This window comes from Panthera leo, chromosome D3 (genome assembly GCF_018350215.1).
Source record: "Panthera leo isolate Ple1 chromosome D3, P.leo_Ple1_pat1.1, whole genome shotgun sequence".
NCBI lineage: Eukaryota > Metazoa > Chordata > Mammalia > Carnivora > Felidae > Panthera > Panthera leo.
Window position 1 is genome coordinate 85,312,540 of NC_056690.1, and position 26,231 is coordinate 85,338,770.

At 42.6% G+C, this 26,231-nt stretch overlaps 2 protein-coding genes across 4 annotated transcripts in view; one reads left to right on the plus strand and one right to left on the minus strand.

Moving 5' to 3' along the window:
* TMX3 (thioredoxin related transmembrane protein 3) overlaps positions 1 to 15,153 on the minus strand; it is a 42,536-nt gene extending 27,383 nt beyond the window's left edge. For 2 of the 3 annotated variants that reach the window (XM_042909450.1, XM_042909449.1), the window contains exons 1-2: positions 13,869 to 13,923; positions 5,499 to 5,622 (exon numbers count right to left, since the gene is read on the minus strand). Coding sequence is in view for 2 of the 3 variants with exons in the window: in XM_042909449.1 (XP_042765383.1) it covers positions 5,499 to 5,556 (58 nt within the window). In the remaining variant the exon portion in view is untranslated. Of the gene's footprint in view, positions 1 to 5,498; positions 5,623 to 6,976; positions 7,017 to 13,868; positions 13,924 to 14,977 lie in introns of those variants that run through there. The other variant, XM_042909448.1, reaches the window with a different exon arrangement.
* Positions 15,154 to 15,303: 150 nt separating this feature from the next.
* The window catches only part of CCDC102B (coiled-coil domain containing 102B), a 197,103-nt gene continuing 186,175 nt past the window's right edge, over positions 15,304 to 26,231 (plus strand). Inside the window, exons 1-2 of the mRNA XM_042911020.1 lie at positions 15,304 to 15,490; positions 18,079 to 18,207. The gene's annotated coding sequence lies outside the window, so the exon portion shown is untranslated. The remainder of the gene's footprint in view (positions 15,491 to 18,078; positions 18,208 to 26,231) is intronic.

Sequence of the window (26,231 nt, forward strand, 5' to 3'; positions counted from 1 at the left end):
TAAGGTTTATTTTTAAACAGACCAATGAAGAAGATATGCAATCATTCAGAAAATGCAGTGGTGGTTCTCAAAACAGTTTTCAGAACAAAAATCCCGGCTCCACATTTAAGTCCCACCACTTAATTTCCTTGGCCTCAGTTTGCAAATGCGTCAGGTGGAGACAGATGTATACCACCCACTCTTTAGTACCTAGACTCTGAGCATTAAACTTCACTTCTGATATAATTTTGACTTGACAGTGACTCCTAAAACCACATCTCCCTAGAGGAGACACAAACAAAGCATGGGTTATAGACGTAAAATGATGTAGGTTAGGATTCCAACTTCACATTTATCATCTGGCAACTCTTTCCCTTCTGAGGACAGCACTCATCTGGCTGGCCTTGTGGATGGGATTTTAAAATGAGAAAGCATGTGGACCAGAATCTAAGAGGGAGCCTGGCACACAGAGATCTTCAAATGTTAAGTCCATTTCCTTTCTATTTTTGATCCTGATCTGTTAGGTAGCTGCTGACACATCAACGTATAGAACAATAAGAAGAACTTTCGATGTAAAATACCTTATAACTGATTTCAGTATACCTTCAACTACGCCTTGAGACAATTTTGTGAGCAGGGGAAGGGAAGGGTGCTAATGTCACTCTTCAGATAAACTGATACTTAGGAAGATGTGGTAACTTGTTTGAGTGCAAGCATTGAATCGGTAGCAGGGCTATGACTGAAGTTTTAACGTTTTGTTCTTTTTCATAGCAGAGACCTGAGATCAATTCTTTCACAAACCCATCTATAACACAAGTAACTTCTCTGGAACTGTATCATTTTAAATGCTCATAAAATGGGGTTAAACATACAGCCCCTTATTTCCTTTCTGTCTTCTCCTTGAAATGATAACAACTTGATAGTGGAGACAGGCTTGGATGTGAAACATGATGATCTTGGAATCTGGTCCTAATTCTGCCTCTAATTTTGGTGTCTGAAACCACTCAGTCATTTCACTGTTAACTACCTGCTATTACTTCATCTACACCGTGGGCTGGGAGGGGGGTGGGGAGAAGGGAGGGGCCAGCCTTAATGTGAAGTCCTCAGCTCAAAATACTATTTTTAGCATTTACCGAGTGTCACTATGTGTCTAACATGAAAAAGATCTAAAATATGGCAGCCGTTCTCAACTGAGAGATTTTGCCCTCCAGGAGACAACGGGCGATATCTAGAGACATTTTTGGTCGCCATAAATTAGTGGGAGGCTGGGCTGGGGAGACGGGTGCTGCTGGTATCTAGAGGGTGGAGATCACAGATGATACTTGCAAATCGGTTTTACTTTCTAGATTATAAGCCTTTTGATCAGTGACTCTGTTTGAGAAATGCTCAGTCTTGGCACTCCAGACATTTGGGGCCAGATAACTCTTGTCTGTGGGGAGAGGCTGCTGTACACTGTAGGATGTACAGAAACATCCCTGATCTCCACCCTCTAGAATTTCAGTGGTTTTGTAATAGGAATCAGTACACTGTCACAGAGAGTATCATGACCTGTTTTAACTTACAAATGAGAAACGATTCTGGTTCTCAATGAAGAGAGACTAAAATATATATCTTTATATAGTTTTTTAACGTTGATTATAGCATTATTAGTTAAAACCATGCATCAAGAAAATTTTCACACAATTCCAAACACACGGGGCAGGATAATTCATGATAGTTCAAGTTCCTAGTTCAAGAATTCTATACACAGAGATCTGCTGAGTGTGATGATGTGCACTTCCAATCTGTGCAATTACATGATTGAGAATAAGGTATGTCACATTCTCTAAGAGGTTTTCCATAACTGATCACTGAACAATCCATCCCTCTCCAAGCCCTATAACTGTTCCCTGGAATAATACTTCATGGTTCTCCAACTTGGGTAGCAGAAGTACCTGAAGTCCCTGTTAAAAACACAGATTATCATGACCCAATCTCCAAGACTTTCATTTGGTGGGGCTGGTGTGGGTCTTCAGAGTCTAAATTTATATTGGGCAGCCCAGGTAATCCTAATGTAGATTGTGGACTAAACGCTGAGAAACACTAATGCTGTGAATGCCTGAAAAGTGACCCATGGAGCGGATGAAATACACATGATACACCAATCCTTTAGTATTTACAGTTAGACACAGCATAATGTTGACAGCTAGTTTGAAAAAAAAAAAAAAAAATTTCAGTTATTTACCTGATTCCAAGTTCTACTAAAAGGCCCATAATGGAGCTGCACTGAGGTATTCAAGGGAATTTTAAGATTTACATGCCAAAAATCTATTTGTAATCTCTAGACAGTAGTTTGCAAATATGTTAAATCTTTTTTAAAAATACCAGGAAGATAACATTCTTTTTTCAATAGCAAATAAACCACCACCTTGACTGCATAATAAAGAAGAAAATGCATCCGTTACGGATATCGAATACTAAATAGTATGACAATTTAACTTATGCTTACTGGCTATCATTTGTCTCTCCTGCCTAGCATATAAGTTCCGTGAAAGTAGAAATTTCTGTCTGTTTTGGTCACTGATGTATCACAGATGCCTACAATGTGCCTCGTACATTCTGGCATACAGTAAGTGCTCATTAAATACCTGCTGAATGAATACTGACCCTACAACTTTTCAACAAAAGAATGATTTTTCAATAAGCCATGTTTGTATGATTCAGGTAGTCGCAAGGACTTACAAGCAAGCATCACCACACATGTTGGGAAAGGGAGTGGAGGGTTTAGCACTGCACATCCAAGGAGAAGGATATAAAGTGTAGGAAGCACCCATCACAGTCTCTGGCAGAGGTGGTCCTTGCATACCAGTCCCCTATCCCTTTTCCCAACGCTAGGTGCTTTGCTGGAGGTAAGGTGCTCTGCATGCTCTATAGAGATTTCTTCCTATGAACTCAACACAACATACAACACAATGCTAAGTGAACAATAAATAAAATCTGTAACAATCACATATCAGAGACAAAAATTTAAACCTCTAAATGGCTTATGAATAATGGAATGAAAAACAGTCCCACCACAAAGCACCTAAAAAGCTATAATCCACATATTAAGTCTCAGTACCTACAAGAACACTGCATTTTAATCACAGCATTTAAAACATTTTTTCTCAGCTACTCAGGAAAAAATCTTACGTTTCCCCTCATCACAGGGTCACTTAAACAGTGACACACACGGGCACTAAATACACACTAAACAATAAGCTAATGAATTACAATTCATTTAATGTAAACCATAGCATTATTTTTATTATTTATTTTTTTCATTATTTTTCTTTATATACCCATATCCCTTTACATATTATTTTACTCTATTACTCCATTAAATGATTCAAACGATCACAGGAATTTGCTGTGTTTGAGACTTTATTGCACCTGTTGGTTTATTCATATTGTTCCCTCTATGAGACTAGCCATTTCCTGGACAAGAAGGATTCGTTTTGGTCTGTCTTTAATCTCTAGAGACTAACGCGGTAGTTAGTAAACAAACTGTCTCAGTGAATAGGACTATGCTGGTGAACGTTTAAGTACACGCGTGTCTAACCAACAAGACAGGATGAAACAAGACTGCCAACAGATGAGAACATACTTTCGGGAACAACAGTTGAAAGCAATAATTTCTCAAACACTGTTAAAAGCTCATTTCAATAAATCAACCCAAGCGTATCATTCTCTCTTTGGGCGAGAACTCCTGCCATCCCTCTGGTCTCCTCTCAGGGCTTCAACAACTCGTGTTTGACTCTGCGACTGCAGCCCTCACACCTCACGGCACCCCGGCTCTTTGGACCCCAGCGCCTTGTTCTCCAACATCACTAGGCCAAACGCCATAGATTCACAACAGCTGAGAAGAGGGAAACGCACAGAAAGTCAGTGTTTCGTTTCCATACAGCCAGCAGTGGTGCAGTTCAGTAACTACGCTAAGAATCTTATCCTGTTACTTCTGATGGTTCTTCTTTGTACCACACAACCAATTCATCACATCTGTGATCTCAGCCTCGAAAATGTCTGTGAGCGGTTACTGTTTCTTCTCTCCTCCGCGGTCACCAGCACGTCTGGGCTCCCGGCATCCCACACCAAGATGCATACAAAAGTTGACCCAGGTGATCTTGTCTCTAACTATTCTTTGCTATCCTACCTGTCGCTGCCAAAAACATTTTTATCTAACCGTGTGCCTTCTCAAAAACACGTATTACCTCTTAGTTCACAACGGATAAAATCTAAAACACTAGGACGTGAGGTCCCCGTCAAATCTGGTCTTATGCTTCATCTTACATGCGCTGGCCACTGTGGCAACGATTTCGAATAGGAAACGCTAATACAATCCTCACAACCCTGAGGATTATCACTCCCCCATTTACAGACATGGAAACCACAATTGCGAGGTTAAGGTTTTCCCCGAAGCCCCAGAAGCCGCACATGGCAGACGTGGGATCAAAACACAGGTCCGTCCCTTTCCAAAGCTGTACCCTGAGTACAATCCTGATTTCCTACAAAGAAACGTGCACCACGTAATTCCGCTTTGTTCACTGATTAAAGGAAAAGGGGACCTCTGTGTACCGAATACAAGGACTTTACCTGTGCTACATCATTCAGATCTCAAAAAACCAAAAAGAACAACAATAAAAGACACAAGGCAATACAATATCTAAAGTGGCAGGCAGAAGCAGCAAGTGAATATAGTTTTGCTTTCCGAAGCCTTGCTCCTTCCAAATTTCTAGGATACCTCATACTTCACTCAACTTTAATTCTTTTCTCAAATCCTTTCAGGTCGGCATTAGTACGCTTTTCTTTCTGTAAAGGGTCAGACAGTATTTCAAGCACCGTGGGGAGAACAGTCTCCGTTACGCCTGCTCGACTCTGCCAGTGGAACATGGACAGAGACACGGACGACAGTAAACAAACGAGTGGGGCTGGGTTTGTTCTGTTTACAAAAATGGGCCGCGGGCCAGGTCGGTCCGTGACGGTAGTTTGCCAAGCTCTGCTTAAAGGCGTTCATTCTCTGGAACAAACTTCGCTCATTTTCAACTCTACGATTTCGCCGAAACATTCTCTCTAACGTGAATACTTTCTTGATCCTCCCTTGTATCCATTCCGACTCAACTCAACTTTTTAAAGTCCCTATTTACTCCTCCAACACGCCATCTCAGGCTACTGAGACGACAACTCACATTCTGACTTCACACGGCAACACCAACAGCTTCACACTCACACGTCTGCAGCTGCCTCAGGTAAACGGAGCATCTCAAGTGGGCTCAAACTAGGAACCATGGCTCATACGTCTGTCAGGCACAAGAGTAATGCATACAGCATGTTACACATTTGATGGCTGATTCACTTCACTCAATAAAGTATATAATCTTCAATTAAGATAACCTTAATTTACATAAGCAAAGAATAGATATTTCTTCTTCCCACCCTGAAGAATGCTTCATGTAATTAAAACACTTTCACTACGAGAAGAGTAAAAGAGAGTAAATGCTTACTAGAATAGGAAGTAGCATCCATCTTCCCAACTTTAACTGGAGAACCAATGCTTTTCATCTCAAGACCAACTTCATTCCAAATCGGTTCCAGTTTTTTACAATGGCCACACCACGGTGCATAAAACTTGTGGGGGGGGGGGGGGGGAGAAAGACACCAGTAAAATGTTGTGCTATTACGTACATCAATCTTAATTTTTAAGCAATCTCTTTGACTAAGTGTTCTGATAAAGAGTCCATTTTAGACCAAAAGTCTAAATATAATTTTTAAGGTGGTTACACAACAAAAGATGATACACACACATGAATCTAGATAATTCAACTCTTAGTATATTCCTCAAAACTGGTTTTACCTTAAATTCATGTAAAATGACTACAAATTCCTATTTAAAATTATTTACAAGAAAAACATCTTTGCTTCACAGTGAATCTATGTTATATATAAAATGAAATCACCAAACACACATACATCACACACACATCCCTTAAGTGTTCAGGATGAACACTTTGTATTTTTATTACAAAAATCCCAACAGAGTAGGTACCTTTGCTACGTTAAGAATAACTACCGGCAAGGCAAACAGGGGATCACTAAGATGACTGGTCTGGCATAAGCACAAGTCAGGTTGATTAAACTGAAACCACCGTTCCTCTTTCTTCAATATCACCACAGGGCTGGGTGGAGGTGTAACAAACTGTTGTGCCTTCATGAAACAAGACTTATCTATTTTTTTTTTTTAAGTTTATTTTGAGACCCTGGGAGCAGAGGAGGGGCAGACAGAGGGAGAGAGAGAATCCCAAGCAGGCTCTGTGCTGTTAGTGCAGAGTCTGATGTGGGGCTCGATCTCAGAAACCACGAGATCATGACCTGAGCTGAAATCAAGAGTCAGCCGCTTAACCGACTGAGCCACCCAGGCGCCCCACGACTTACCTATCTTTTAACATGGAAACGTTCAAACATACACAATAGGAGAAAAAATTAAACAACGGACTCTCGTGCCCCATCGCTTAGCTTTAGCAATTGTCAACTCTGCTATTCTTATTCCATCTCTATTGCTGCCATTGATTTTTTACTGAGGCAAGTTAAAAGGAATCCCAAACATGAGGTTTAAATACATTCCAAACTTGAAAGTGAGTTAAAGGAAAACGAAAATTTGATTTTGTTCCCTATTAACACGAAAACATGATTGTGACCATCAAGTGATATAAAAAATTTCAGAGTGGAGTCTGTAGTAAAGTCATACCACAATCTCCCTCAACATAATCCATACGTCAACCTCTTCAGAATTTCAGCAAAAACAGGTCCTTGCCAGGAACCTTAAGGCTGAGGTTCATTTTAATATAGTAAGCCAAATAGTACTACCTGACAAAAATTGACTAATATACATCAAGTACTAACCACATACTACCATATTTGTCTGGAAGAGACTAGAAAGTAACACAACGGCAGAGGTAGAAAACAGAAAAATTTACATACTCACATCTACAAGCCAGATGTCATCTTTTCGATTGTCTTTAAACCTATAAAACAAAAATGAGAAAACCAACCTCTGATCGTGTGTGTGTGTGTGTGTTTCCACTGTACAACAGGTGGAGATAATCAACTGATAAATATTAGGGCACAAATTCTATCAACAAGTTTTTTATGTAATTTTTTTTACTAAATGACCTCTAAATCTTATACATAAAACATCTTTTAAAAAGTAGAGAACTGAGAAAGTAATCAACAGTTAAAAAAAAAAAAAAAAAATGGGTGGGACCTGATAGAAACACAGGCATACGCCTCAGCTCCTGGCCTCTCTGCCCCATTTACACCCGTGCACTGCAGGTAACACAGCTGATCGGAGGCTGCTCTCCGGAACAAGTTCGGTCCTCCGTTGGTCTCTGGGAATTTGAATTTCAGGACGGTTTCTACCATTTCCTGGTAAGATGGCTCATGGTTCCAGGGCGCTTGGGTGGCTCAGTCACTTAAGTGTCTGACTTCGGCTCAGGTCATGATCTTGTAGTTCAGGAGTTTGAGCCCCGAGGCGGGCTCTCCGCTGACAGCTTGGAGCCTGGAGCCTGCCTTGGATCCTATCTCCCTTTGTCTCTGCCCCTCCCCTGCTCGCGCGCAGGGTCTCTCAAAAGTAAACATGAAAGAGGAAAACAAAGCAAAACAAAAAGATGGCTCATTGTTCTAATGCTGTGCAAACAATGTGATTTTATGATGAACATCTGCTTTCCTTGTGGGAGTCTGAAAACCTGGTACAGACTAGGCAGGAGGGTGCTTATATGACCACAATCCCTAAGCATGGGGTCTCTACTGAGCTTCCTCAGTAGATAACATTTCACGCTTGTGGTCACAATTCCAGATGAAGGAATTAAGCACATCCTATGGGACTCGACTGGGAGAGGACTCTTGGAACCTGTTCTGGTTTCCTCTGGAATTCACCCCCCGTGGCTTTTCCCTTTGTTGGTTTTGCTCTGCGTCCCCTCGCTGTACTAAATTATGGCTGTGACTCCGACTACAGGCTGAGTCCTCTGAGTGCGCCTAGTCAATTACCCAACCTGGGGGTGTTCTGGGGACCCTGTGGCACAATACCCTACAGCCACAGAATCTTCCTAAAACACTGTTCTGCTCGTTTGATCATGTCTCTTATTTGACACCTTCTCGGTACCCTCCCACCACCTACAAAAACAAGTATAAAGTGCTACACATACTCACGTATTAGCTGCAACTTAGCTTTCCACTCAAATATTATTAGCACCCTACAATTTCCAATCACCCTATGGTATGTATCAGTTAAATTCACATGTTTATTTGACTTTCGTGTTCACATCCTATTCAGCTAAAAGCATTTCTTACTCTATAATGCCTTCCTAAATTCCTCATAGCTAGAAACAATCTTTCCATATCATCTTTATCCTCTTTATGATTCTTATCCATTTCCACAAACGCAATAGTTACTTATGTATTATCCAACCAAAAGTATGCTCATTTCATCTCCTAATACCTTGCACAGAGATCTATATTCAAAATCTATACTGAATGAAATGACAGAAAGTCTCTATGGGGATATTTTAGTAAGATTCTTAAACCTACAATGAAGACAAAGAGAACGTATCTCCAGTATCTGAGCTCTTAGGTGCTCACATCTATCCGACTGTGACACAGACGGTCTGTCCTGCACTATGGGCACTCTTAATCAATCTCCCAGGTTGGTAAGCCCAAATCTTCTACCTTTGCTCCATTTACTATAAACTTGTACTTTACATACCAGTATCTATCACATGGAGCTACCCGGGCAAAGTGGAACAGCCACCTTAGGCAAACTGTTGAACCAGAAACTCAACTGATGGTCACTATTCGAGAGGCAAAACCCCATATTCTGCACCCAGTGGTAAATGGAGGAGGTTACTGTCTCCCAGTCCTTAATATCTAACAGCCTTTTCATCTCTCAGTGATCTGAGTCTTTGGGAAGGAGTCGGAAGGGTGTGCAAGTCCTTTACAGGGGTCCCCCCCCCAACAGAGACTGTAGTCAGTAACTGTAAAATTGAAGGAAGGGGACAGACAACCTGGTCAACCATGCAGCACTAGTGAAAAGTACCTGATTGGTGAACTGCTGCACTGAGACCCAGACCTGAGATGTGTAGTCCAGACTGGGGTCATCTTGTCCCCTCCCATCAGGGGATCAAGCCCGTACTTCGAAAGTTCATTAAAATGCTCAAGTACCCCTGTGGGTTAGGAGGGGTGTGGAGCACAGAGCCCACTATATGCTCCGTGACTGGGCCTATCGCTGTGGAGCCTGAGCAGCACACGCAGGGCTGTTATCAGATGCAGTTCTCAGGGAACCTGAACAGGAAGCAAATGTGAGTCTGCAGGGCCTAGGGAGCGTGGCTGGAGTCAGCGGAATGCAGTGGAATGGAGATGGGCGGGCCAAACACAAAGAAGGTGTCAACCGACAGCAAGACTCAGTAGGACGCCACGGGTGGGATGCAACACGGGTGGGATGCAAATGGCCGAGCCCACTCGCTTGAAGGAAACTACCTGGGGCAGCGTTAATAGCCTGGCCCGGGGCCTGACAAGCGGGATGCATTCTACACAATGTTTTAGTGTCTTCTCACCACCAGGGCCTGACAAGCGGGATGCATTCTGCACAATGTTTTAGTGTCTTCTCACCACCGTGGCCGCTGTGCACTGCCAACCTAATCTACGACGGGGTCGGAATTCCCACGGGCCATCCTCGCGGATCCAGGAGCCAACGTACCGTGCATATGCTTGCTTTAGAGTGGAGAACGACTCGGTCTCCACATTTAGCTAAAAGCACGATATGCTCGTTGGATAGGTTTCCTTTTGAAACCCGGGGCCTCTCTGGTGGGCATTCACACAGGTTACAAAACATTTTATCTTGGCGGGCATTGCGTAAGGCCCACAACTGTCACTGCGCTGAATACCTCAAACTCACATGACACTGTATGTCTAATAATGAGGAAAAAAAGCATTTACTAGGAGCAGAAATGATCTTCATGCAAATGTCTCATCTCGACAGGGGATCCTGTTTTATATGCTACACAACCAAATGGCCAAGCCATTAGCTATAGCCCCTGAGAGTGAAAACATAGCAGAGCTCATCTGCTGGGGCCAGGGCAATAAACAGGAGGTGGGGAAACGGTGGGGCAGACATTGTCATAATCGTCCACACCGCGTGAAGCTGCCCGCTGTGCAAGGGCTCCTTCCCATGCTCGCTGAAGGACAGGTCTCTTTCAGGTTGGATGGCAGCCACATCCAATTCCTACAAGTCAAGCCAGAGGAGCCATTAGTGAACCAGGCCCAGCGGTGGTCCTGAAGGTCTATCAGGTCCCCCATTAGGCCAGAGGCGGCAGTGTCTCCTTTGGTGTTATGTCTGGGAGGCGGAAGGGCCTGAGACCCTTCCATGAAGTTGCAAGATGCCGGCTGGGCTCCCAGAAGTTCCATTTCCATTCTCCTGGGGATCCAGAGCTGGCCCTATTTAGGAACAAGACTGGAACTTCTGCTCCTGAGCCCACCACTGCACTCACCCAAGATCAATAATGGTCTCTCAAAGGGCGTGTACCTTTCTTTCGGCCAACTTGGGGAGCTTACAGGTTGGTCCATGTTGGCCTCTGGGGCTGTCCTCCTGCCATAGGCTCTGGTCAGCGAATTGAGAGCCTGCTGAGAGGTGTAACTCAAATGACAGATGTAGATCAGTGGGGCTAAGAGGGGGAGGCTTGGCGGCCTGTTGGAGGGCCTCCAGGGTATCCTGTTGGTTGGAGCCCCACTCAAGAGCAGCAGCCCTTCTGGTAACCTAACGGAAAGGCTCTATCAAATCTCCACATGGGCTCTGTAACATCATCAGTAGTCAAATAGGTCCACCAACCCCTGGTGGGATTGGGCCCCTTTTTCTATTTTTTGGGTCAAATAAGGTCAAAAGTTTGGTAATGATTTCCTGTGGAATGGGATGTCATACCACTTCCCAGATTAGGCCCAGGAATTTCAGTTGGGAACTAGGTCCTTGTACCTCGAGTGTGTTAACAGTCCAGCCACGATGCCCCTCGTGAGTCATCACGGCATCCGGTCCTTGTTGGGCAGTGCCCTCTCTAGGCCCTCTAGGAGGTTGTCATCAATAAGCAGAAAGCCAATGCCCCCTCCAGAAGGAGGATTTCTTCCCGACTCTGGCCTACCCATTGATAGCAGACAGTTGGGGAATTTGAACAGCCTTGAAGAAGGACATAAAGCTGTGCTGGAATCCATTCCACGTGAAGGAGATTGACCAGTCATCAGCCCTGTAGGGAGGGATGCTGGAAAAGGCATTTGTGATGTGACCTGCTACAGACCAGGCTACCTCCAGTACCTTCTTCACGATGTCAGGTATCACCAGTGGCAAGAGCAGCACTTTCTTATTGAGGGATCTATAACAAATATCCAGTCTCCCGGTACCCGAGGCCTTGTGCACAGGCCAGACGGAGCTACTGAATGGAGAAACAGTCTCACGGACCACTGTCTTCTTTCACTCAGAGATCAGGATGGCTGTTTACTCACCAGGCAGCCAATAATGCTTTGGGGAGAAAATGGCACCAAGAGCCGGTAGTCAAACAGGTTCACCGTCTTCCACAGGCTCCACTAAAAAGGCCCTCATTATAGCAATTCCCAGTGGGGCTTAGGAACAAAGGTGAATGGGAGTTCACACAGACAATACATCTGTACCAATAAAACACGTAGCAGCAGGGGCCAGAAAGCACTCACCCAGAGCCAGCCCTGGCCAAAGTGCTGTACCAGTCACCGTGGACTCCAAACTGGGAGGCATCATATGCATCCTCCTCATCAAGGTCGCAGGGTATCAGGGTGCACTGATACCGCAAAGGCCCAAGAAGTGCAGTTCTCCCCAACTTTCCCAGGAAACTCTGCCCACGGCACAAGATCTCCAGCCTACCCTGGGGGACAGAGGGACTCAGCCTAATACCTGCTGAAGGTCTGGGTAAATGTTTCAGAGCTTTTCCGCCGATCTGGAGGAGACACTGCCTGCGACAGTCACATAGGCTGTCATCACGTTGACCCTCATGGGGACTGCCCATCAGGCCTCTCATTGCTTAACATCTGGCCATGAGGTCCCTGGTGAGGAACCCATCAATCTCTCCTTATGAGACCCCATTATCGAATACACAGACCCAGAGACTTTTTAGGAAAGGTCTATGCCTCAGTTGCCCAAGGAAGGGCACTCGGTTCCCCCTCTCACATCACTGTGCTGCTCAATCTTTGCTATCTTGGTGGTGGCTACTTTTTCCAGGTCTAGATTATTTGTGTCAGTGAACCCCGGACTTCCGTCTCAGACAGACTGAACTGATGAGATGAGGAGGCTTCCCTGGGTTTGGTAATAAGCAGGAGCATCGAAGAGAAACCTAGAAATCTGAGTCTGGGTAAGTCTCATTATCCACGGTTTCCTAATCTCTCAACGTAGACCCAAGGGATCGCCAGGATGGCTCGCAGGACCACTACGGCCTCTGTGAGAATGCGTCAGACAGGTTTTTCAGTGACAGGAAACTTGTCACAGGTGGGCCCAACCTGGCAAACTCACCCAGCACGCTGCTGAGCAGGGTCGTAGGTATCCACGCCTGCTCATCTGTCCCTTCCTCCCCCTACTTCGGCAGATGTCCCCACTGTCAGAGCAGTCTAAAGGAGAAAGTCTACACTAACACAGCCCTCAAGGCATTGCCAAGTTTAACCAGATTACCTCCACCTTAACCACGGTTCCCTTCAGAATCAACATTTTGTGCAAACCATCTGCTGTCACTCTCCAATTATCCATCAGCATAGCTAGTGGAGTGCTCCACGGATCCTCAGGAATTTTGCTCTTCCAGAAAAGCGCTGTGCTCACATGACCACCTGGCTACTGTACCAAGTTTGTTGTGTAAAGGCAGTTAATTAGGACAACAAACCAAACTGAAAGTAATAATCAAGTCTTTACTCACTCACTATGACCACGTAAGCCAACAGGCAAAAAACCCAACCGAACAAAGAAAAAAAGGCAGCAGCTCCTCAGTGTTCCCTTTTTCCAAGTGGAACAGTACCAGGTGCGGGTCAGGCGGACGTGGCATAGACAAAAGAATTCATCTAACTGGAGAGGAGCACTGAACCAAAGGCTTCCGTCCCTTTAGGGACACGTGGGCAGGAGAATGAAAGATGGAAAGACACAGGAGTGGAAAAGTACAGAGGCCAAGCAAAGAAAAGTGCCTTCAGCAAAGCCCCTACATAAAGAGGTGTCAGAGGAGATGCCTAGGAAGTGCTCCGGGTGAGGCCCCCAATAAGAAGCCTTCAAAAGAGGCAACTGGGCGAGGAAGGCACATATCCACGCGAGCTAAGCTGGCCCAGGGGCCTAGTCTGTGATCACAACTCCCTCCAGAGTCTGCAATGCGCTGGTGCACCAAGTCTGGGGTGGGGAGGACAGCTTCCCTGCTGAGGCCTGCCAGGAAAAGCCTTATAATCGCCTCCGGTCAGGCGTGAGAGATCACACGTAGGACTTCGGTCTGTCTAGAGCTGGACTCCTCACTATCACTACTGACCTAGTATAAGCAAAGCCTCGTAATTAATGCTATGGTACTACAAAAATATATAGTATAGTTACCAAATTCCAACACCTGCTCAGTTGTGATACAAGCAGAAAAACATAACACAATGAAAAATGATAAAACAAAATACGAATTGTTAGTAAACTCTTCTGAGTACAACAGGACTTGGAACAACTTCTGAAACAAAAATTAGTGCTATATAAATACTGATCGTGACTACCTCTATTACGAAAAGATTAAATTCATGCAAATATTCAGATAACGCCAGAGTTTAAAGAAGTTAAAACGCTATTTAAAAACAGGTATACTCACGATTCATCTAAATCTTCCACAAATCCTTTACAGAAAGCCATATCAAGTAAAAAAACTGGAAAAAAAAAAGAAAACAAAGGACAAAATGTTTACAATAAAAGCTGACTTATTGTTTCGTACTACATGCTTAGTCATCTATAAAATGTTTTTGATTTTTTTACAAACTACCATAAAAACCACCACTGATCCATTCCGAGGCACCAACAATGCATAAGTATAAGCAGTTCATCCGTTTACTAAATATCTGCTCTGCAGGCAACTATACAGTGACCAGCAAGGTTTATGTTGGCTTGTAAGTCTGAGGAACAGAGGTTCTCTTTCAACATATTTTTACTTTCATCCGGTTTTCCCTTTTGGCCATTCTACCTTTTTTTTTTCTTTTTTTTAGCAGACACAGAAACCGTTCTTCTATATCTCTTCAGTAATAAGAAATATTACTTATCTTCTCCTCTGTATAAACTCCAACTGCCATTCAAAATCCTATGTATTATTTTTTCCCACTTTATGGATAGAAAACAAAACTGAGCTACACCTCTACCACTAACAGTTCTCACAGCCCGGCACGGGAACCAAACGGTTGCCGAGGAAATGAGCACACTAATGGGGACCAGGGTACCTGATGCTGGCAAGAGGCTGAGAAAGGCCACCACAAACTCTGATCACTTTTCACAGTGCACAATCTGGCAACCTGACCATGACCCGTCCTTGGCCATCTCTTTTAGCCGCAGGTGGGTAAAAATTCATCAGACGTGACAATGACTCGGAACCTAAAGCCAAAGCAAGGTCTGGCCCCAAGCTGGGGTGGTGGAGTCAGCGCTATTGAAACTATCACGCCTATCAGTGGAGTCAGCGCTATTGAAACTTCCTGTCACACTAAGCAAAGAACCAAATGGAAGACAGGCGCATCTTTTTCAGGCACGGGTCCCCGGCACAGCCACTCTGGGGGAAGGAGCCGGCAGCTGGGGCTATCACGGCGGATCCCAGGGCTTCTCTGCACGCTGGCGGGAGACCCCGGCCCAGGCCCGACCCCACCCCGGAAAGGTCCCAGCACGCGCCCGCACCATCGCCCCCGCCCCCATCGCCCCCATCGCCCCCCGCGAGGTCCTTACCAGTGGCGCAGAGCCGCAGGCCGGCCCCGCGTCTCCTAGCTGCCATACTCGCCACGGGAGAGCTGCACAAGCCGCGGAGAAGAAAGAGACACCGGCGGCCGAGGCTTGAGCTCCCGGAAAGGGAAGCTGGCCTTGGCCGCGCGGAAGGGAAGCTCTGCACGCAGGGCGGGGGCGGGGCAGGCGGGCCTCCTCTACTCTCCCAGGACCTCGCCGGCCTCCGCCTCTGAGCATGCGCGGAACCGCGGCGCATGCGCAGAACCGCAGCGCTTGCGCAGTTGCACCTTGAAATTCTGTGCGCCTCCGGCGGCCTCCGGGAGCGTGGGAACTTAGCCTACGGGCGCTTTCCTGTAGGGGCGGAGCGGCGTGTAGAGTCGGGGGCGTTTCCGGGAAGTTAAATGCCAGCTAAACTTAGAGGGTAAAGTGAGGTAAACTCTAGCGCTGCTTCAGGTTTAGTTTGGCCGGCACTTTGGCTTGTTCCTCGTGGACAGCGAGCGATCAAATTCGTGAAAAGAGGTGGGTGTCAGCAGGTGTCAGAAAAATGGAAGCCTATGGATTGCAGTCTGAGCCCCCGTACATTTCCAAAATATGGACTCTTCGAACCTGTTTGCAGAATGAGATACCTACTCTGGTGCTAAGCGCCATTGATGCGGGGTTTTTTTTGTTTTTTTTTGTTTTTTTGCCAACTAAAAGGGTTCCGTTAAAAAAAGTCTTTTCGCTTGGAACCTGAAAAATTGAAGTTGATCTTATGATGTAATTGATAATTTGCACCTGTTTTCTGATTATTTTTTATAAGAGTAAGATATTAGAAAATACTTGTTGCTATTTTTCCATACACAACGACAAATATTTATACATATTCCTGCCGCAATCACTACATCTGATTTAGATGAAAATTTTATCAGACATAAAATACCAGAGGATTTACGTTAAATCAATTTTGAACATGTGTTATGAGAATAGAAATGGATTATGATGTCACCCAGTTCACTTTAGGTTCAAGATTCCAACAGGCAGTGATCTCATAAATCTCTATTCCTAATTACTAGAAGATTAAATTATGATCTGATTGAGACCAAGCCCTAGATGTCATCCATTTTATGCATACAGCATGGTATCCAGTGCAGGGCTTCAGCAGATTCACACATTTTTTAATTGAGTAACTAGTTTATTCTGAGTTCAACATACAGAAATAGCTAATCCTCCTAGGTTCTCAAAATACGGATCATATATCCGGCGGCTCAGAAAAGGTAATTTACTTAATAGCTCTGAATGATGGAGTTGCCATTTGAAACAATGTTTCAGACTCAGCTGTTCTGCTTGTAAGCCCCACAGGGCCTCCCAGGATCTCTTTACCGCTGTAGAATTCTCTCCCTTCGTTTTCCTCCCCTTTTCAGTCAACCTAGTTGAGCTAATGGTACGAATGTTTGACCAATTTCCCTGGGAGTTATGCTAGGTTCTTCCCAACTTCATAAGTAAGGCACTCACTGTATGAGTTTCTGTACATAAGCTTAAAAACAGGGAAATCAAAAGTGTTCGAAGGAGGTACAGGTTTTTTCTTCTTGATCTGAGTCCTAGGTGTATGGATCTGTTCACTTTGTGAAAATGCATTGAGCTCTGCCCTGACAGCTTTGTACTTTTCTGTATATGCATCCTAACAATGAAAGTTTAAGAGCAAATAAAGCTACATAAGTTTTTTTTTTTTTTAATTTTTAATGAAAAGGTGCTCATAATATGGTGTTAAACAGGGCTTCACAAACTGGAATCATTTACCTGGAGAACCTGATAAAGCAGATTTCTGAATACTCCTTAGAGAATCTGAACCAGTAGGTCTGGATTTGTGTTTCTCACAGCTTCCCAGGTGATTCTGTTGCTCTGGCCTGCAGACCTCATTTAGTGTGGAAGGAAATAAATTCAGAAAATACCATTCATTTTAGATTGCTTTGTGTAAAATACATGAAGTAAAAAAAAAATGTAGAAATAAAAATCAAGTTTTTTATAGTTATTTCTTGGCGTCTAATGGTTTTATTCCTGGTTTAAATGGTATTTTTAAATGTTTAACTTATAATTTGGTAAATATTATTAGATATAACCCACATTAAAGAAAGGTCTCTGGAGTTCTCAATGTATTTTTAGGAATGTACAAAGACCCTAAGAACAAAAGTTTAAAAACAAAGTGGACATTTATAGAACTCTGCATTAAACAAGTAGGTAATGGATGTAGTAACATATATTGAAGAGGTAAAAGAAAAGCGTATCATAAAGTAAGTTTCAACGGATTGAAAAAAGTGTGGTGTTATCAATGTGTTCTCTGACTACAACAATAAGATTGTAAGGCTATAGAAGATAAAAATATCTCCCACATCTGGAAATTTAAAAACACTTATAAAGAACATCTTTGTAAAAAAAAAAAAAATAGGAACTAAAATATACCTAGAAGTAAACAAAAAATATGCCTACAAAAATTGTAGGATGCAGCAAAATCTCAGGGAAATGTATAGATGCAAATACCTTTTTATTTTAGAATGAAAAAGATGAAAATTAGTGAACTAAAAAGTCTCCTTAAGAAGTGGGTGAAAAAAAAAAAAGCAGAAAAAGGATGGATGGCACAAAAGATACACAGGGATGTTCATTTTGTTTTATTTGCCAGAAACTGCACTGAGAACCTAACATTGAATAAACTGGACCCTCGTGCCGTTCACTTCCTGGTGGGTCGCAAGAGTTATCACTCATAAGGCTCATATATTGAGGCAGGCAGTGTTCTAAATGCTCTACATGTGTTAACTCATTTAGAAAGGAAAAAAAAGATAAACAGAGACTCAAAGGAAGTCCCAAAGCATGTTTTGTTTTTTTTTTTTTTTTTTTTTTTTTGAGTTTATTTTGAGAGAGCACATGTGCATGAGCAGGGAAGAGCTAGAAAGACATGGAGAAGAGGGAGACAGAGAATCCCAAGCAACCCCAATGCGGGGCTCAATCCCACGAACCATGAGACCATGACCTGAGCCAAAATCAACAGTTGGACACCCAACCAACTGAACCACCCAGGTGCCCCACAAGTAGATTTTTGGAAGCAAGCGATAAAATGGACACATTTCTTGTTTTAGGGAGTCCGGAAATAGAGAGCATGAGAAAACATCTAAAGCATCCAGAAATCCTCTCCTGGACACCTTCCAAGAGGCAGGCTGAATCATCCTTCAGCCCCAGAGAAGGGGAGGCCAATTTCAGGTGTTCAGGTAAGAGAACTGCACACATCTCGTTTCCCCTGTCTACATGCCAACTCTTGAAGGAAAAGGCCCCAGTTAGCGAGCTGGGAAAGCAAAAGAGAGAGAAGGTCAATCAAGACCCCCAGTCCCACTGCGAGTTTCCAGCCTGAAACAGTCTCTAGGATGGGAAAGAGAAAACTTTTTGATGGTAAATCTAGTTCAGAATTTTGTTAATACTAAGGACTGAGTATACAAGTAATTGAATTGTGCTTTCAACTTAATTACATCTTGTATCCAGATGGGCTTGTTAGAATTTTTATCCAGAGATCGGGGAAGAATACCTACACAGAGAAATATTTAAAGGAATGATGGAAGGAAATCAGTTATTTTGATTTTGTTGCCATTATAGTTTATTCAGTATAATTATATTAATATTAGGAACAGAAGAGGGACATAGATATAGACAGCAGAGGTTAAAGAGATAAACAACTTTCACACAATATAGACAAAAAATTAAACAAAATTGAAAAGTTATAAAAATAATAATTTACCAAAATCACTTCAAGACCTAGGAGGATAATAAGATAACCATGAAAGAAACTGAATCAGAATTTTTAAAGTGTCTTATAAAAAAGGTGCTATCCAGCTTTTATGAAAAAAAAAGTCTGTTACAAACTCTTCCAGAAAATAAAAAAAAAAATAGGAAACTCCTCAATTTGTTCAAAAGGTGAGTATAAACTTGGTTTCAAAACCAGAGGAGGCATTTTTGAGAAAGGAAGTGTACAGATCAATTCATTCATGAACAAAAATGCAAAATATGCCAAATAAAATGTCATCAAATGGGATCTAGCAATACACCAAAAAAAGATTAAATTGAGGTTTCTTGTCCAGAAAAACCAATTGTGTATTAACACCAGGGGGAAAATTAGTGTAAATATTCCACAATTTACAGATAAAAGATGAAATTTATGTAACATTTAAATAAATGCAGTGAAATAATTTGAACTTGGTACACATCAACCTTCAATCACGATAGTAAACTGGAACCAAAGGAGCAATTTCTCAACATAATATTCTGTTCAGGTTAATGTCTGGCAGTCCTGGAATTAGCCTGAGCTGTTTTGCTATAGAAGTTTCTGTTGGGCACTAACCTCTACTTGCAACACCTGAAACATGCTGATTAATAATGTTGCTTTCTAACTATGGACACAAGGAGTTTTATGGTGGTTTTTTAACAACCTGTCAGCATTGTGTATTGGTAAGAGTGAGATCAATGGTTTGCATCTGGTCTTCATGAGATCCCCCTCCCAGAGAGCTCTGCTGTTGAGGCTGATTTTGTACCACGAATATGCATATGCAACCAGCAAAATATTAAAAAGCCCACTGAGATACCTAGGCTCCCTTGTTCCAACGTGTCTTATGCATATGCAGGGAGTTCCTGATTCAAGAGAGAAAGTGCTTATTACAACAATGACTGTTACAGAAGATAGAAGTTTTGTACCGGGTCTCTACAGACCCCTTGTTGTGAGACAGCCTTTGACAGCGATCCAAACTCTTACTTCAACAAGGTTGTTATACGATAACAATATGGTTGTTATACTATAACAACGTTGTTGTTATACTCTGATGAGTTATAAAGTATTATTACTTGGCGTCCTAACAGCCTTCTTAATTGAATCCTATTTTAGTGCAGTTGGCATTAGAGGTGGGGTTGCTTAGCAGACTTTTGACTCATTCTTTGCCAAAAATATGGCGTAGGCATTATTTAGAAAGAAAAAGGATGACTCTGATAATGGGGATAGAAAAGAACTACTTATGCGGACAGGATTGTCCCGCTAGGCTTGGTTCAGAGTAGCATAAGCTTTGAAATCAGTGACTGATAGTAAGACTTTCCATGACAGAAATGACAGAACCTGAATGCCAGGAGCTAGCAAAATTCGAAGACAAGTGCAAACTGATGGCAGGTTGGCTGAATCAGTTCCTACTTGCTGCTTTCAACATGAGCCAGAGGGAAGGTTCAGAGTCTCCTTCAACTCCATCCTCTCTTTCTAGCAAATGGAGCTCCAACCAAAGGAACGTAGGCACTATAACTTCTGATGGGTCAGCTAAGCCTGCGAGACCCATTACAACCAAGAAGGTAATTAGTGCTGTTGATGATGGAGGAAAGCCATAAAGTAAGGGATTATTTGGTAACAAAATGGAGGCCTTTTGTAGATGGTCATAAGCATTGTCCTGATGACCTTTGTTAAAATGGTTCCTGAGAGTTTTAGATTAAGTAGCAGTGTCTCTGGTTTTGAATACTGTGGAGTGGAGAGGATTTTTGCCCTCATCCTGGATCTTCCCTTGGCTGCTGTCTTCCTAGGGATAATTCAAGGAATAGTCCTTGCTGATTAGAATGGATTCAGGCAAGGGACATTCCTACTAGAGAAGGGTAATTCCTCTGCCCCTCTCTTGTCTTTTAAATAAATGTCAATGTCTGCTGAAGTGGCAGAAATGCTGCAGATGGGGACTGTACTGGGTGGGGGGGAGGCTACAGGACAATGAAATCAGCCATGCATGGGATGCCCCTCACTCAGATTATAAGGAGCCCTACCACCATGGACACCATATGTGATATTTCTCTTAGAGCTCAGAGGATGTAAAGAGGCAGTTTCCAGATCCCCTGTCCCAGCTTCCTTCTGGGAAGGTTAGTATAAAGGTTAGTATACTAACCTTTCAGGATAGTATACCAACCTTTTAGGATAGTATAAAGGTTACAGTTTTACAAGGGAAGGACAAGAAAAGGACAAAAATGAAGAACTTCTACAACTCAACACCAAAGACCCACAAATAACCCGATTAAAAATAGAAGACATAACCAGGAGTTTCTCCAAATAAGACATCCAGATGGCCAAGAGACACATGAAAAGATGCTCAACATCACTCATCATCAGGGAAATGGAAATCACAACCACGAGATATCACCTCACGGTATGGCTAAAATCAAAAACACAAGAAACCAGTGTTGGTGAGAATGTGAAGAAAAAGTAACACTTTTGCATTGTTGGTGAGAATGTAAACTGGTGCAGCCACTGGAAAATAGTATGGAGGTTCTTCAAAACTCTAGAAGCTGAATTACTATATGATCCAATAATTCCATGACAGGGTATCTGTCCAAAAAAAATTAAAAAACACTAATTCAAAAAGAAATGCACCCCTATGTTTATTACAGCATTATTTGTAATAGCCAAATTATGGAAGCAACCCAAGCGTACATTAATAAATGAATGGATAAAGAAGATGTGGAATGGAATATTACTCAGCCATAAAAAGAATGAAATCTTGCCATTTTCGTTTTTATTTATTTAAAATCAATTTTTTAACGTTTATTTTTGAGAGAGAGAGAGACAGACAGACAAAGCATGAGCAGGGCAGGGGCAGACAGAGAGGGAGACACAGAATCTGAAGCAGACTCCAGGCTCTGAGCTGTCAGCACAGAGCCCAAGGCGGGGCTCGAACCCATGATCTGCGAGATCATGACCTGAGCGGAAGTCAGACACCTAACTGACTGAGCCCCCCAGGCGCTCCAGAAATCTTAACCATTTTCGACAACATGGATAGATCTAGAGTATATAATGCTAAGTGAAATAAGTCAGTCAGAGAAAGACAAATAGCATATGATTTCACTCATGTGGAATTTAAGAAACAAAACAAACACAGGGGAAAAAAAAGAGACAGAAAAACCAGACTCTTAAATAATAGAAAACAAACTGATGGTTACCAGAGAGGAGGTTGAGGGATGGGTGAAGTAGGTCATGGGGATTAAGAGTACAGTTACCTTTATGAGCACTGAGTAATATATAGAATTGTTAGATCACTATGTTGTATACCTATAACTAATATAACACTGTATGTTAATTATACTGGAATAAAATAAATAAAAAGTTAAAAAGTGAAAATAAATAAAAGCCCCTCTCTTCCTAAAAAAGAAAAAGACAAGAATTCAGGACTGAATGATGTGGAAGTGTTTAGATGGTTAAAGTAAAATGGCATTAAAAAAGAGGAAATTGGGCCACCTGGGTGGCTCAGTCTTTTAAGCATCTGACTCTTGATTTTGGCTCAGGTCATGATCTCACGGTCATGAGATTGAGCCCTCTGTCAGCCTCTGCACTGGGCGTGGAGCCTGCTTGAGATTCTCTCTCTCTCATTCTCCCTCTGCCCCTCTCCCTGCTTGTGTGTTCTCTCTCATAAATAAATAAATAAGGAAATAAATAAATAGTGGGGAGATTGGAGTGTCCGCTGAAACCTTGATAGATTTTTAAAGAAGCCAGTAAAACGCAATTGCCTGTCCTCAAGCTTCTCAAGATATAAAAATATCAAAGCATATATACTTATCTTGTCTGAGTGTAGAAGATTTCGACATAGAGAAAAGTTTTCATGAGCCTACAGCATCAAGTTCTAAAATACCGATTTTTAATACTGAGGCAAGATACCATTTTTCTATTTACTGCAACTGAAAACAACAGCAATTTATCTCACAGTTCTGCAGAGTAGAAGTCCAGTAGACTAAACTAGTTGATCTGCTCCAGGTTGCACAAAGCCAAAAGTCAAGGTGTCAGAAGGCTCTGGGAAAGAACCCACTTCCAGGCTCGTTCGTGTTGCTAGCATAATTTGCTTCCATGTGGTTGCAGGACTGTGGCCCCTGTTTCCTTGATAGTTCATGGCTGGGAGTTCTTCTCTGCTTCTGGAGAGAACTTTCCTTGACTGTGGCCCCCTTCAAAGCCAACATCAGTGCATCATGTCCTTCCCAGGTGTCATATCCTTCTAACTTCCCCTTCTGCTTCAACCTTCTGACTCTTCTTCTTTCTTCGGTTTTCATGGGCTCGTGTGGCTACTTTGGGTCCACCTGGATAATCCAGGAGGATCTCCCTACCTTAAAATCACTCATTAGTAACCTTCACTCCATGTGCAAAGGCCTTTCAGAGCAGTGCCTAGATATTTTTTCTGAGCGAATAAAGATAGTATGTGAATCTTGAGAGGAATATTAAGAATTTTTTCTACTATAGGCAGTGATGGAAGATAGAGCATTACAAGAAGGACAGGGTCTCCTGACCAAATCAATCCCTATGGGAGCACCAAGGCCTTTGACAAGTCTGTGGGCAAAATGATCTCAGGTGTAGAAGAAGTTCTTTTAGGTCAGCTGGTCATAGGAGCACTGCCTAGGTCTACTAATGAGACCCTCAGGGGTGATAGAATAAACTTAGGGGAACAGGAGATGCTACTGTAAAAAGGAATAAAAATTAAAGTCTCATTAATAGTTGAAATACATGATTTTAAAGAGTATGCGGGGATGTCTCCCTCACCTGAATGTATAATTGGTATGCATATAATGATTGGCTAAAAAGTCTTCCCCTACTGCTAAATTGAGAAAAATAAATAATTTGTAGATCTGCCCTAAATCCAGTACTAATTGGATATGAAAAATGGGAGCTGTTAGAGCTTTCTAAGCCTATTCAAATAGTTCATTTGAAACGCTATTATATGCTGAGGGCAACAAAAATTTACTGCCTTAATTAAGGACATGTTAGATGCAAGTATGTTAGTACCTATACACTCACTCTGCAATAAGCTGATGTTGCCAGTGAGGAAGGCCAATGGCTCCTGGAGGGGACTCCAATAAAAAGTAACCCGAATAGCTTCAGGTATGTTCCAAAGTATTCAAATGCTGAACAGATTATTTCAACAAGCTGAAGGTGACCAGTTTTCTGTAGTTGACCTGGCTAATACCTTTTTTCAATATTATTTGCTAGGGAGCATCAATAGCAACGTGCATTTGTGTGGAATGGTTTCCAATATACATTTGCCTCAAGAATATTTGGACTCCTCTCTGCGTTGTCACAATGTATGAGGCAGATCTAGTGTAATATAACCATACAGTGTTCCTGTGCACTATACTGATGATATTATGATTATTTCTGAAACTGGGAACCAAACTAATAGCAACTTCATTGTGATCATGAGTCTTATGACTGATCAAGGATGGTTAATGAACCCTGAAAAAAGTTCAGGACATTGTACAGACTGTAAAATTTGGGAGTGCATGGCTAGAGTGTCCTGTTACACATAGACCACTAAGAATAAAATATTATTGTTCCCTGCCCCATAGACTAAACAAGAGACCTAATATCTAATTAGTTTATTTGGCTCTTGGAGAAATCATATCCCCCATTTAAGGATACTGTTGGGCTTGATCTATTTAAATCACCTGGAGAAGGTCATATTTGATTGGAAGCCTGGAAGCCTTCCTGGAACTGGAGAAGCTATAGCCCAAGTTATCCTGTTTGCTCCTTATGTTACTGCTAAGACATCAATTGTGTGCCACCCATCCCTGCCCCCGCCCCTGGCCAAATTCATATGTTGAAGCCCTAACTCCTAACGTGATGTTTTTTTTAGAGATGTGGTCTTTGGGATATAATTAACTTTAAATGAGGTCATGGGAGGTAGGACCCCATGATGGGATTAGTGCCCTTATAAGAAGAGAAAGAGATCTGAGAGCTCTCTCCTCTCCTCCATATAAGAACGCAGCAAGAAATCAGCTGTCTGCAAGCCAGGAGGGATGCTCTCATCAGAACCCATCTGTGCTGTCACCCTGATCTCAGACTTCCAAGCCTCCAGAACTTTGAAAAATTAATGTCTGTTGTTTAAGACACCCAGTCTGTGGTATTTTGTTATAGCTGCCTGAGCTGATCCATATAGGTGCTAATGCTGAAACGATACTTGAAATGTCAGCCACCTGCTGTGATGCAGACTCAGGTCTTTGGAAAAAGCCCATAATCGTAGTCAACAGTGACCTCTGGGATTTTGGGCTAGAAAATTATCTGGTATATTTCCTCGAAAGACAGTAATAAGCTAGTTATTGGACATTTACTAACACAGCCCCATTAACTGAAGCACATAACATTGTATCAATTCCTGAATTACCTCCCCTGTGATGGGTAATGTCAAAAAAGAATCCCAACAAGGAGACAAATGCCCATCATAAAATGAAAATGGTATTACAGAAGCATTCTGCCATGGGGCATAGTAGGACTCAGTGCATTCATGAGCACATAGGCTATTTTCTGCTAGGACCTCATAAAAAAGCTATCTAAAGATTTGCCTGCTGATATTATCGAAGTGTCTCACCTTTCCACCAATTTCCCAAGGATGTTAGGGAACTGAGCTGGTTCACAAGTGGCAGGTCCAGAATAGAGTGTCATGGCCCCATGGGGAAAGCAGTTACCCTATGCTAAGCAGACAGTAACCTCTTCACAGAAAGAGGCAAAAGCAAGTGAGAAGGCCAGTGGGCTGAGTTACAGCAAGGACACTTCTAGGAACAAATACAATTCCTACAATTGGGCGCATACTTATACTTGGACTGTTGCTTATTTTTGGACTTGCCATTTGGTCTGGCTGGTGGGCCATCGGTAACTGCACAATAAAGAGACCCCTGTGACGGGTACCACTCTGTGGAAATCACTATGGCAATTCTGAGTGCAATCAAAGTAGAACCTATTCACATTCACCAAAGAACTCCTAGTTTCTCTACGTGGCTGGAATCCACTGATGCTCCAGTGCTATCTCTTGAAGTGGCAAACTGAGGCCATGTAAGGACATGCTAGAATTCAAATCATGCTGTGATAGGCTGAATGGTGACATATACCACTGGGCTGTGCTGAAACTCCAGTCATTACTAAAATTGTGCTACAACACAGAATGGGAAAGGCAACAGGAACAGGAAAGGCAATGTTTGTAGCTAATCCTGGGGAATATTTCTAGGGAAGAAGAGCCAGCACATAACATGCAAGCCAGATCATACTCTTTCCCTATTCTTTCAAGAGGAATTGAATGGAATATATAGGCATGATACATCGTCTTAATTTGGCTTTGCCTGCTCAGTAACTGAAGCCACCGCTGCTGAAACCACCTGAGGACTGAACAACAGAAACAAAAATATTGAGCCAGTTTGGGCCTTGTAGCTACAGCCCTCAGATCAAACTAAAGCTTTAAACCTGTTGTACCAACAGCACCTTGCA